Source organism: Prunus dulcis, chromosome 2, assembly GCF_902201215.1.
Source record: "Prunus dulcis chromosome 2, ALMONDv2, whole genome shotgun sequence".
NCBI classification, from domain to species: Eukaryota; Viridiplantae; Streptophyta; class Magnoliopsida; order Rosales; family Rosaceae; genus Prunus; species Prunus dulcis.
Window position 1 is genome coordinate 17375929 of NC_047651.1, and position 13671 is coordinate 17389599.

At 36.7% G+C, this 13671-nt stretch overlaps 2 protein-coding genes and 1 non-coding gene across 4 annotated transcripts; 2 read left to right on the forward strand and 1 right to left on the reverse strand.

Moving 5' to 3' along the window:
* Nucleotides 1-13: 13 nt before the first annotated feature.
* LOC117617939 (UPF0187 protein At3g61320, chloroplastic-like) lies at nucleotides 14-2969 on the forward strand. The gene is made up of 4 exons (XM_034347574.1): nucleotides 14-1107; nucleotides 1579-1746; nucleotides 1857-2063; nucleotides 2536-2969. Exons 1-4 carry the CDS (start codon nucleotides 397-399, stop codon nucleotides 2710-2712), a joined length of 1263 nt encoding a protein of 420 aa, XP_034203465.1. The 5' UTR covers nucleotides 14-396; the 3' UTR covers nucleotides 2713-2969.
* A 261-nt stretch (nucleotides 2970-3230) lies between these two features.
* Nucleotides 3231-3304, reverse strand: TRNAV-CAC. The gene has a single exon. It is a non-coding gene; the product is annotated as a tRNA-Val (tRNA).
* A 6850-nt stretch (nucleotides 3305-10154) lies between these two features.
* Nucleotides 10155-12293, forward strand: LOC117619049. 2 transcript variants are annotated; one of them, XM_034348871.1, is made up of 2 exons: nucleotides 10155-10560; nucleotides 11831-12293. In XM_034348871.1, exons 1-2 carry the CDS (start codon nucleotides 10344-10346, stop codon nucleotides 12043-12045), a joined length of 432 nt encoding a protein of 143 aa, XP_034204762.1. In that variant the 5' UTR covers nucleotides 10155-10343; the 3' UTR covers nucleotides 12046-12293. The 2 variants fall into 2 exon arrangements, with proteins under 2 accessions (XP_034204762.1, XP_034204763.1); XM_034348872.1 differs by having other exon boundaries at nucleotides 10174-10560; nucleotides 11837-12293.
* Nucleotides 12294-13671: the final 1378 nt, after the last annotated feature.

The window sequence follows — 13671 nt, forward strand, 5'->3', positions numbered from 1 at the left end:
CTTGACAATATGCACGGTGCTTTGAAATTTAAGAAGCTGACAAAAAGAAAACAAGAACTGAGATAAAAAAAGATTAATAAATATGATTTTTATGTAAGTGATAGGTAATGCTGTGGCAATGTGTTGGATGGTGTTGAGGTTGTTTATGGTGGGGTATTCAAATGAACGGTTCAGATGAGCCTGTCACTGATATTGGGTCCCACTAGCATACTCACTTTTGTTAGTATCAGATTTTGGACATGTGTAAAAACCTCCTTCACATATAACCGTTGTTTAACTAACTCATCTACTTTCTCCCTCTCAGCTCAGCTAACACTCTTCACACACACACTCTGTGAAACCCTAACATGCCCTTTTCTTCTTCCGTCTCCCTCCTCCAAACTCTAACTCCTACAAATGCTGATACAACCCGTAAACCCCATCAAACCCACCACCAACATCTCTCTCTCATCCAAATACTCTACCCCAAACACTTTTCCAACCCTTCCCTCCAAACCTAAAACCCTCAAGTTCAAAGTCCTCTGCTGCTCACCCTCCCCAACCCCAAACCCAAACCCAAACCCACCATCATCATCATCTTCATCTTCCTCTCCAATACAAGCCGTAATCTCAATACTCCAGATCATACCCGACTGGGCAGACAGCATAAAAGAGCGTGGCTTCAGACAGAACAGAACCCTTTACGACCATGAGAAATGGGTTCATCACAGAAGCTCTTACCGCCATCTCCGGCACTTTCTTACGAGCCTTTCGTCAAGGGTAATCTTGTCTTTGATACCACCAGTCATTGCTTTTACTTTAGTGGCAGTGGTGATTGCGAGCTACAATTCAGCGGTTTCATTGAATTGGCTTCCGGGGTTTTTTCCGGTGTTGAGGTCCTCAACTTTGCCGTACCAGCTGACAGCACCGGCATTGGCGCTGTTGTTGGTGTTCAGGACAGAGGCTTCTTATTCAAGGTTTGAAGAAGGGAGGAAGGCTTGGACTAAGGTGATTGCAGGGGCTAATGATTTCGCAAGGCAGATCATTTCCGCGGTTGAAAATTCAGGTGATGCACAGCTGAAGAAGGCACTTTTGCAGTATATTGTGGCCTTTCCTGTTGCACTGAAGGTTTGTGAATTTCAGTTTTTCGATGTTAATTGTTCAAATTTTAGCATGCCTTCTTATATTTGCAAGTTCATCAGATTTGCTGATTGAAAACAAATTTTTAAGGATAGTTTCGGAGGACTCGAATTTAATGAAATCAATGTAACATCCAGAAAGTTTTTCATTGTGTACTAATATAATATTGAGAGTGTTGGTGGTTCCAATTGGACAAGTTAGTTCAATGGTAGGGCATTTTAGCAATGGTTTATAATTTTGGAATCCTTTGCATTATTTGAAGGCGCAATGTAAATGTGTAATTGGTAGAGAGATGCTCAGATAATTTTTTAACATGAGCTAGAACCTACCTTTAGTTTCATTGATTTTTCTGTGCTGAAGAAAACCTGATTCTGTAACTTTTTCATTTCTGGAACTATTATTTGATCACATTGATATTGGTAGCACAATCAATTGATAGATGTTAACTTTTAAATGCAGTGTCATGTCGTTTATGGCTCAGATATCAGACAGGACCTCCAAAATTTGCTTGAATTAGATGATCTGTTAGTTGTTTTGAATTCAAAACATCGACCCAGCTGCATTATTGAGTTCATCTCCCAGAGCCTTCGATTGCTAAATTTGGAGGACTCAAGGAGAATTATGTTGGTAATCCCTTCCTAGATTAATATCACAGTTTCAAATTACTATTTTCATTATATGAGCTTTATGCATGAAGAAACTCAATCAGTATCTTACATGACTTAATCATTATACAGCAATCAAAAATCTCTTGTTTCCATGAAGGGATTGGTGTATGCGAACAACTAATTGGTACTCCCATCCCCCTCTCATATACGCGCTTGACTTCAAGGTTTCTAGTTCTCTGGCATCTCACTCTCCCTATCATACTTTGGGATGACTGCCACTGGATTGTGGTTCCTGCTACTTTTATTAGTGCTGCTTCTCTGTTCTGCATTGAAGAAGTATGTTCCTTTCTCTGCCTGCTTTCTAACATATATGTTTTTTCCTTGTTTCAATGCAGTGTTTGTCAACAATTTTTTTTTTAATACGACTGAGGTAATCAGGCACAGGCAAAGTAAATTGCCTTTTGTCATTCTTGGTATAAGCTGAATGAGAGAAATGGTGTGTGCCATCACCTTTTAATTGTCATTCTCAAACCATTCATAAATTCATGTATGTTTCATTCTAGAACGCATACTTTTACTACTCTAAAACATATATAGACTCTCAAAAATTGTTCGAAGCAGATTGTGGGAATTCTGAAAGTGAAACTTAGTCCCATACTCATCATTCTCCTAAATGAACTGGATTACTGAAAGCCGGTGGCAGAAGATTTCAGAGAACCTTATCTGCTACTCTGTTATATGAGTTACCTCTCCTTGATCTCTTATTGGTAGATGATGCATGCTCTAATAGGGTAATTGATATCTGCAGGTGGGTGTTCTTATTGAGGAGCCATTTCCAATGCTTGCCCTTGATGACCTTTGTAATTCAGTTCAAACCAACGTAAGTGAGGCTCTTGCTAGAGAAAAACTAATTCAAGCGCGGCTTGCTGCAAAAGGAAAGATCCAGCCTGAGCAGCAGTTTCAAAATGGTCAGCCTAAGTCTTAGGTGGATGAGATACTCAGTCAGGATCATCTCCATACTCTTACAGCCGCCTATACGTAAACCCACGAGGCTGCAGACCTATCAGTTTCTTGGCACTTTTTGAAATCTAAATGATGCATTACAACAGGGTTGAGATTTGTAAATATAAAAGTATAGAGGAGTATGTTTCATCAATGTATATGTCACCTTGTCATACTTTTGGGTCTTCTGAGTCTTGTTTTTAAGTAGATAGTTGGCTTTGAGTGCAACATTACAATCTAGCAGGCTTTGCAATCTGCAACTTTAATTGTGTTGATGCATGCATAATTTTTGAAGCGTTTATCTCCAAATCCCACAACAAATTACAAAGGAGAGGAATTAAGGGGTTTCTTTGGGGCTTTTAGGCCATCACAATATGATTAACATGAACCAAAACATCTCATGATGAAAACAGTAAAATTGAACAATTGGGAAGACTCCATGTGTTGTTATATTCTGCATCTTGCCAAGCCAAAAACAAATAAAAAACAAATATTTTTAGATGTCTGAGCCCGGGTTCGAACCGGGGACCTCTAGTGTGTGAGACTAGCGTGATAACCGACTACACCACCCAGACAATTTGTTTATCCTTCTTCAAAAATAATTTATAAACACTACAAGATGGCGTTAAAAGCTTGCACTCAATCACTTCTCTTTCAATAGTTGTTTATTGCACCCTCCCCTTTCTTATTGAACTTTAATTTTAAATATTTGTTGGTTGAAAATTTGACATTTTGATGGAGAGCCAGTGAAAACTTTGGATGTCTAGCTAGTACTCTTTACAAGAATTTGGACAGGTAGGGAAGAGAGAAGGCATAATGACTATACTAAGCTGGGTGCCAAGCAAAATTAATTAAAACTTTAATATGATAAGTTGTCACTCTTGTAAAGAAGTTATACAGAAAGTAACACACATGCCTATATACACAAACCCAAAGAAGAAGAAAAAGAACTAAACATATGTCTGTCATAATCCCATCTTATGAGATGGCACAAGCACTAATACAGGTTCCCATTCTTTTCTTGTTCTGAAAGTTCTCTTGAATTGTCTCCAACTGCAAAATGATCTCTTCGAATGTCGGCCGGCAATCTGGATTCTGGTGCCAGCATTCTTTAAGGAGCCTAAATTATTCAAAGCAGAGAGCACTTACTTCATTATCATATGCAAAACAAATGTCTGTTTAAGAAAGAGAGTAATGTGTCTTGTGCAATTCAAGATTACTGATTCTACTAACTTTGAGTTTGATTGCAGGCTATTGTCTCACTTTTAAACCAAATTCAAGAACAATGGATTCTAATTGGCAGCAAAATGAAGCACGACAGTTCCAACTGTTTGGGGTTGCTAGAAAAATTTTAGGACATGTTCCTAAAGACTCTTTTGAGTAATGCTTGTATTGTATGTAGCTGTAAGGTTTATTTTTGTGCTTGTTAACAACCTGCTATGGGATAACATTTAAAGTAGTCGAAGAACACTCACGTCCTGATTGGTTCCGGATACAAATAAGAGAAGAGAGGCGGTCGAGAATCTTCATATGCTCGCTTGTCTGCAATTTTCTCCGGGTCCTCTGCCAGATTAGGTGGTCCTCCTAGAAACATCTGTAAGCAAAATCTGTGACTATATATGACATAGTGGAAAGGCTCAAATTGGATATGCCATAAGAAATCATCTTCATAAATGACTACTGGAATATAAGATTTCTAAAGTTTAAAGCAAATGCACCTCATGTACTATCAGAGCAAATGAGAAGATATCGATACTCGTCCCATATGATTCTCGACGATAAACCTCAGGCGCCATATAACGATCTAGCAAAGATGACAAGAGCATTAGAGCTAGCACCAAATTGCCAGGGATATATACTTTGTTTTTAGTGAAAAGGCATCTCTTACATGAACCTGTTCGTCCAGTCATTTTGTAACCAGATACATCATTTTGCTGTGCAATTTTGCTTAAGCCAAAATCTGTGACCTTGAGTCTCCCAGCTTCATCCTGTAACACATTTCTATAGAACAAAGAAGAAGCATTGGTTGCCGGGGAGGGAACAATCTGTATAATTCACTCTCAAAATGCATTTTAATACTGTTTCCTTGCTGTACCTTGGTGTCAAATCTCTGTGGATTATAGGGCGTGGTTTATGCTGATGGAGATAATTCATACCTCTGCAACATTTTTGAACATAGTTGTCAACAACAAGTTCACATGAAAAGTCTAAAAAAATGGAGAAAAAATAGTAACATATACAAATGAGATATGTGACAATAATGAAAAGATACTTTTTTCATAGTCCCTTGGGAGGTCATTATCAATTTATAACTTTAATTTCATATTAGTAGGATATATGAGTACCTGGCAATATCTAAAGCATAAGAAACTACGGTTTGTAAATCAAGTCTTCCTTTCCTCTTTAATATATCATGCAAACTTCCCTGGTGCATCAAAATTGGGAGAGTTTAAACATGAACATGAATTTAGGAAGAAAAGGAAATTAAGTATTAAGACAACTTACATTGCAAAGATACTCGGTAAGGAAGATCAAGCGGTCAGTGTGCCTCAGAACACCAAGAAATTGCACTATGTTAGGGTGGCGCAACTTTTGCCACAAAGCAAGTTCCTTCAGAAAGATAGTCCTGCAATTAGCAAAGTTAGTTCAACTTGGTTGAATCCGGAAAATGAAGATACTGGCATCAATTTACGACTTTAGCAAACCAAATAGCATGGTTCTGTGCTTAATATAAGCAGACCGAAAATCTAGACTAACCAAATATTTATCAAATTCAAAACTATATGCAGACATTCACACTGTTTAAAATGCACATGATGTGACCAACCCTTTCCACACAAGGTGAGAAAGATCATAGGAGGTTTTCGTTGGTATGATAGTTTACATCAAGTTTATACTTGTTATTTCTTATCAGTGATTACTTTCTCTTTTAACTGCCATGATCTATTTATTATGCTGCCACTTAAAAGAAGACTAGAAACCATTAGATCAAAGATATGCAGATAGAGAAACTCACTTCACCGTCGGATTGGAAGCAATGGAAGATCGGATTGTTTTAGCAGCAACTTCTGTACCACGCCACTTCACTAAATAAATTTCACCATATGATCCCTGCATTGCTAGGAAATTTTAAGTACATATGAAGTATCATGAATGGGACAGAAAACCAAAAAAGTGCAGGTGCAGATGTTAGATATTTCACACAAAGCCTACTGAACAAAGTTAGAACATCAAAATGCGCTGAGGTGCCTTCCTTGCAATTATGTTCCAAAAGAAATTGAACTAACAAAATCTACCTCTCCAATAAGCGTCGCTTCATCCATGTTCACCTCAGTGTGTTCAATTTCATAGCACGGAAGTTGGGAGTCAAGCCCTACCTTTAACATATAAAAAGATTACATTTGCCAGTAAGTACATTCGAATTTTGAACAATATGTAAGGACATGTCGATGAATCGATTGAGAAGAAATGCAGACTGCATACTATAAAAGCAAATATAGTCTGTTGATCTTTGTAACATGTGTGAATGCATTAGGAAAGTGAAATACCGGATCAATTCCACCTCTAGCCTCCAATATCTTGCAAATCGCCTCATGACTGAAGCTACGAGCATCTGACAGTGGCTGCAAGATCACTCATATTAACAACAAATGGCTTAATACTTCATATATAATTGGAGAAAATTGTGTTGCTAACTATGACATACCTAAAGGATTTTGTAAAATGCTTTAGTATTTGTTTTAACTATGTGCCAAAGCATATTATTAGTATATAATTGGAAAATTTTGGATGAACTTACAGTGCGGCCCCAGCGATCCGTGGAGTTCACATCAGCACCTTTATGAAGAAGTAGATCAACAATCTCAGTGCAGCCTTCACAGGATGCCAAATGAAGAGCTGTTCTCTTATCATAGTCAGCCAGATTGGGCTTCACACCTTTTTCTAACTCATGCATCACCCCTGCTTTGTCACCCTTGCTTGAACAATACAGCAGCCGATATGGGCTGTCCAGGCCAACTTTTTGACACTTCTGCATGATGATAAGTAAAAAAAAAAAATTCAAACTTTTTGCATCTAACTTTGTGATAAACGAAAACTCATGCTGCATAACACTTCAATCACATCTTTGCTTAACATATATTCCTACAAGCTAACAATTTGTTGTAACTTCAGGCTGTGAAATCATATTGGAATTTCAATCCAACCCTCTATTTGCTCTGCTTTCCAATGTTCACCCAAAAAAAAAAAAAAAAGCACACTGGTTTGACAAGATTAGAATTGATCACCTTAGATGACAGTTGAGATGATGAAAGAGGTCTGCAATCTTCCATGAGATGAAGTCAGGAAAACACTTTTAAGCAGAGAAGTGTGATTTTGAATATGTTTAAGGGAATGCTTCGAGTGATTAATTAGAGAAAATGCTTAGAGTGATTTAAGCTTAGTATGTTTGAAATGCATGTATGAGGAGCTTTTCGATGTTGTGTCGGAGTCGACAAGGTCTCTTCAATGTCTGTTTCTGGGGTTTTATAACGAAAAAGGCAGGAGAGCCGCCTCGTAGTCTTCGCTGGGTTAAAGTTAGGATTTGGTTGACTTCTTGTTTGGTTCCTGCGAAAATGGAAGGGGATAAGTTTGACCATGCTGAGTTTTCTCGGGTTCGATTTTACTAAGGTTTCTCCCTCAAGAGGGCAAACGGATGAGCGAGCGAGGACATTCAGAGTTGGCGGGGTTTTCTGTTTCCCAAAGGAGGAACGACGCCGTCTCACTATATACTAACGTTGCAAACAATATTAGCGTATAATACATTTTCAAGGACGACGAATACAAAGGTGTGACACAAATAAATTTCAATATTTTGTCAATTTTCTACAATAGTGATATTTCAAAGCATTTATCCTGATTTAATGCAATTTAAAAGGAAACAAGATAATGAAATTTAAATATTTTTTTCAAAAAAAAAAAAAAGAGGGGAAAGGAATGTAATGCATAGTCTTCATCGGATCTCGAGCCTCTACGTATAGAATCCACGTATTTTTTCTCATTTGGCTTCATTTCAGCCGTTATAATAATCCAACGATCTACAAATTACATGGCAACTATCATAAGTTTAATTTAATTTTAAGAGTCTAAAAGTCCAATTTTGCCCTTCCAATAAAATTAAGAAAGAAAAAAACAAAACAAGAAACCAAACCCACCCCCCACCCCCTCCCATCATCGGCGTTGTCGCACCCGCACCACCTCCCCCAACCTCCCTTATTTTTTTATTGGGTAACGATGGACTCCCCTATGCTCCAAGTGTATCGGCTTTCAAAAGGCTAAAGGTCCCAAAATGCTCTGCTTCTGAGACGTCAGTTCTGTTGCTTTATGGTGTTTCGACTATTACTGCTTTTCAGTCTTTCATATTGTTATGTTTGTTTGTGGCACTTTGTCGCTTTAGTTCTTTCTCTTAGAGAAGTTCTAGTGTGTTGTATGTTCTTCTCCTTTATGTTGGTTGTTGCTGCAATTTTTCTGGCTTTATAATGAAAGCATATTTTCAAACCAAAAAAAAAAAAACAAAAAAAAACAAAAAGCACCTATACTTTAGCTCTTCAACTGTATGATTTGGGTTTTGATTCTACTTGAATTGGCTAATGAATTGGATCCATGCAAACTTTCCTTGTCAAAATTCTTTCTGGATTAAGATTCCTTTCTGAATTGGGTGTTGATTTGGTTATTTACGTGTTTCTGGATATGTGAATTAGGTTGTTTTACTGTGAGAAATTTTTTGGTTATGGTTTCTACAAATTATGGAGTTTTGTTGATAGAAAAGAAAAAGAAGGCTATATGACAAAGAGAAGACGATAGAAAGAAAGAAAGAGATAAGTAGGGCCACCTGTGACCAATGCCGGTGGTGGGAGGAGGGTGGAGGCGGTGGGTCGCCAATGGGGGAAGTGTAAGATCTCACATCAACCAATGGAGAGGGGGTGATGTGCCTTATATGTGCACACCCGCATCCATCTAGCACGAGGCCTTTTGGAAGCTCACTGGCTTCGGAGTCGTAGGAACTCCGAAGTTAAGCGAGTTGGGGGCTAGAGCAATCCCATGATGGGTGACCCACTGGGAAGTTGCTCGTGAGTTCCCAGAAACAAAACCGTGAGGGCTAGAGAGGGGGGCCCAAAGCGGACAATATCGTGTTACGGCGGAGTTGATCCCGGGATGTGAGAGGAAGTTTGTGCTGGGTTTGGTTTTTTTTTTTTTATTCATTTTTTTTTTAGGCTTTGTATCACAAATGGTCCTTGAGGTTGGTGAAATGATCGCATTTCATCCTTAATGTTTCTTTGTGACACTAATGATCCCTAAGGCTACCCTCCGCACATCAAAATGGTCCATGTCGTCAACTTCCATCAAAGTTTCTGTTAAAATGTTGATATGGCACATATATGGGCTAAACATCCAATAATATAGAGCCACGTGATATTAAATAATATATTTAAAATAAAATTACATTTCTAAGAAATCCTCCCTCTTCCCACTCAATTTATTAAAAAAAAAAAAACAAGAAGAAAAAACAACACAATTTCAAATTTTAAAGCATGTACACAGTAATCACAAAAGCTTCATCTCTCTCAGGCTCAGCAGCTCTGACTAAAAAAGAAAATAAAAAAAAAAAAATCCAACCATCATAGATTCACAGCCACTTCCTCCACCACTTCAGACCAACTAAACCCTTTGCCTATCATACCAATTCCAAATTTGGACCCCATGCCTTCCCCAACTATCGAAACCAATTATGCCCTTGCATCAGATCCATTTACTTGCCTGACCATCACGAACAAATTTGAGGAGAGAGAGAGAGAGAGAGGTGGGTTGGCAGGTTGGAAGGAGAAGGAGAGAGGCAAGAAACAACTTCATTTTTAAAATAAAAATAAAAATTTTAAGTTTTAATTTAATTTTTTAAAATATATTATTTAAAGCCACGTGGTTCTATATTATTGAATGTGTGCCCATGTATGTACCACGTCAGCATTTTACAGACATTTTGAAGGAAGTTGACGGCATTGACCATTTTTATGTACGGAATGTAACCTTAAGCCCCCCAATTATCACAAAAAAAAAAACATTAAGGACAAAATGTGATAATTTCGCCAATCTCATGAACTATTTGTGATCAAAAGCATTTTTTTTTATGTTTCAAGTTTGATTTTTTTTATTTATTATCAAGCCAAAATTGAATTTTAGGTTGTTAAAAAAATATGGTGGTTTTCATAAAATACAAATAAATTTATAGTTGTTGATGTGTCATGCTATATGTCATTATATTATAATGATGATTAAAATCGAGCGAAATACGAAAAAATGTAAATTCTAAATGCAGAACCTCAAAATACTTGTCGTCTTCACCATGCTAGGAAATAAATAAATAAAAACAATAGCGAAATGTCTCAATAAAAAATAATCCCACAAGCGAAAAGTAGGAAGAAAGAATTTGAAAATTCTAAAAAACCCTCTTTCGGATTTTCAAATTTCAAAAAATCCCTGACGTCGAAATAAAAGCACAATTACCCTCCAAATCAACCCCAACCTGATTTTGACACACACCATCGTCACTCTCACTCTCTCTCCCTCTGAATTTGAGACATGGCGTTGAACGAGCGTCAGGGCTCCGAAAGCGGACCCGACCCAGAAGAGCTGGAGGTGCTGGAGTGTGAAGTGAAGGAAATGGCAGAGAAGATTTTAGAATACAGAGCCACTTTACCAGATCAGCTCAAGAACACCTTCGCCTCAATTCTCGCTGTTCAGAAACCTGTTTTTCTGAATGGGTCGGATCCTGGGACTTCCGGAGCTCCGAATTCGGGTACATTTCTTTTAACTTCTTGTTGTGTTCTGTATACTTTTTAGGGTTGTTGGATAATGAATGCCGTGGTTCTCAGATCAGATTGATATTGTTTGAAAACTTTTAACGTCTGGTTGGTAGCTAGGAAAAACGAGGTTGGGATAGAGAACGAAAAGTTGGGTCTTTTTAGACATGATTTATTTGGGTTTCTCAGAAATTTCAGAATCAAAATTGGGTCTTTTGTGAAAAGAGTGAAGTAAGGTAAAGTGTGTGTGTTAGGAAACTGAAAGACTCCCTAGCTTGGAAAATGTCAAGAATTATAACTTGAGGTTCATTTCTTTTCATATAATTTTGGTTTGCACAGAAGATGGAAGCTTGGTACAAGGAACCCCCTTTTGGGAGCCCAAGTGGGATTTTAATTTTTCTTTGGTGGCTGCAAAGATATTTGAATGGATTTTTAAGTTTCTGTGGCAATAACGATATAAATAGGAAAGCTTGTGTTGGCATAGTGTTTAAGGCATCCATCTTTTGTGGTAGTGATCATACTAGCATTAGTGCTTTTGCTTTCACACACCAGACATGGCTGATTTTGATGCTGTGCCTCTTTTGCCATCTCAAGAAAGGAGACTCATTGGTGGAAATGCTTACTTGAGAGATAAAATTCCTCTCCCTTGTATTATGCTCTTTGAAGAATGGGGGAAATCAGTACCAACGGTATGTTGCTATGTTGCATAGCAATACAGATGGATGAATGTTATTGAAGGCAAGATTGGTGGTAGTCACCGTGTGAAAGTGGTCGTCTTAGTTGAATTAATTGTAGCACACAAGTGGAGATGATGTGTTTTTTATGTAGTTGAATATATGGCTATTGTTTGGCACAGGCCGCAGGGGTGAACTATTTTATGATTGTGACAGTGAAAATGTTGAGTCATAAATTACAATGGTAGGACTGTGACAGTAAAAGCAATAGCTTTTGTTTCAACTAGGTTTCCCCCTTTCTCTATTGGTGTTGCTTGATTAAAGTTTTGAAATAACCATCTCTAAGAAACTGTTGTATGGTTTTTTGCTCATAGATTGGTGCTTTATTTACCTGGCGTAGAATTTCTTTCGTCTGTCATTAAAACCTTTTCCATGATTTCCTTTATTACCTTGATTGGGTATGCCTATACACTCTTTGTTTTCAATGCCTACTTATCCCCCAAAGTTAGAAAAGAAAGGTAGTATGGAATTTCCTTTTTTTAGGGTAAATGTCCTGTTGTGGTTGAAGCACTTAACAACTTATATTTTGCAGGTGCAGGTCAAGTTGCTTCTAATAAGGGGGCATTACTGGCTGATGGAGATCAGACTTCCGAGAAGTTGCGATTGTTTAGAGATAAACTTTCCAGCAATGTTGCTGCCTTGCCTATTCTTTTGAAGAGGATGACAGAGTGTATTTCAAAGATCGACAATTTAGACTCTGAAAACATAATCATACATCCTGCATTTAAAAAGAAAAGAACTAGTTGACCGAGTTTTCAACCGTTGAATGGCTGCTGTATCACCTGTTGATTGATGTAGAATGACACATGTTTTGAAATTTGATCAAATTTGATTCGTATGATCAAAACTCGTATATGATGATGTAATTACTTAAGAAAAGCATGCTTTGAAGTATACCATAATATGTTGTTGCAAATTTCCCAGAAAGCTCCTCATTCAGATATTCTCATGCATAAAAGGTGATCAAGAGAAAGATCCTATGCGCATGTTCTTTAGTTTCTGTTCCTTATTTTTACTTTTTCTCTTTCAGATAGCCTATTACTACTATTTAAATAATTCATATGTGGGTTTTCAGTGTTCCATATTTCCCTAAATATTGTGAGGTAAGAAGGTGACAAGGCAGTAAAACCATCAGGAAGAAGAGGAACAAAGCTTTGTACCTGTGACAAATCTTTTTGCTCCAAAATTCTCATTTTAATCAGTAACCAAAGAACTTTAAAGAGAAAAAGAAATTCTTGAAATTTCAGATAATTTCAATAATTTAAGGGTGGTGATTTTCTCTCTCCCTTTTTGTCCACCTACACTCCCTTTTGTTTTTTTAATACTTTTTACTGTAAGATAAAAGGGAGTGTAAGTGAACAAAAGAGAAGTAAGAATATACAATTTTAAAAAAATGTAGTGTAAGTGGATAAAAAATGAGTGGGAAAACCAGTACCCTATTTTACACCCAAGATCACTTTTTTCCTTCTCTTTTGGTAATTAGTTTTTTTGTTTTCCATTGGGCCTGTAAATCTTTCGAACATCCAACTAATTAAAAAAACATTTAAACTTAGCACAAAGTCCTAGGCCTGAGGTTTCTTACCAATTCAATTTTTTATTGTAAGAGGAATGCTAGCAACCTTCTCTCTAACATTTTCTTTTGGACCTTCTCCCTTCTCTTTACTACAAGTATCATTTTCCTTACACTTAAAACAATGTCATTAATGCATCACACAATTTAGTTTTTGTTTTCCAAGTTTTTTAAAATGTATTGGCTTTTATATTTTCTTCAATTTATTCAAATTTTGTTATAACTTCTTTATCACATTGTTAAAAAATAAATAATAATAAAAACATAAGAAAAACTTCATATTTTTTTAAAATAAAAATAAAATTTGTTTCATGACACTGTTATCATCTTTATTTTGTTTTTAACAAAACATGCGTTCTCTTTGGAAAAATTAAAATTTAAAAAAAAACTTCATTTTTTATTTTCTTATTTAATTTTTAACAAGGTGGTAAGAAAGTTATTAAAAAAAGAAAAAAATTAGCTTGTTATTAAAAAAATAATAAATACATTTAATAAGGGTAAACATGGAAAACAAAAACTAGTTTGTGTGATGCATTAATGACATTGTTTTTAGTGTAAGGAAAGTGACACTTGTCATGAGAAGAAGGGAGAAGGTTCAACAATAAGAAACCAAGAATAGCTAGCTGGCAGCCGCCCTCACTCTCTTTTCGTCACACACACACCCTTTTTTTTTTTTTAAACTAGGTTCTACAGTTGACAGGCACATATAAGATTTTCATACGCAGTATTTGTGGCCAATTAATTTTCAGTTATGAATTTGCATATTTAATTGCAATATTTTGTTAAAAAGATTCAGATTTCAT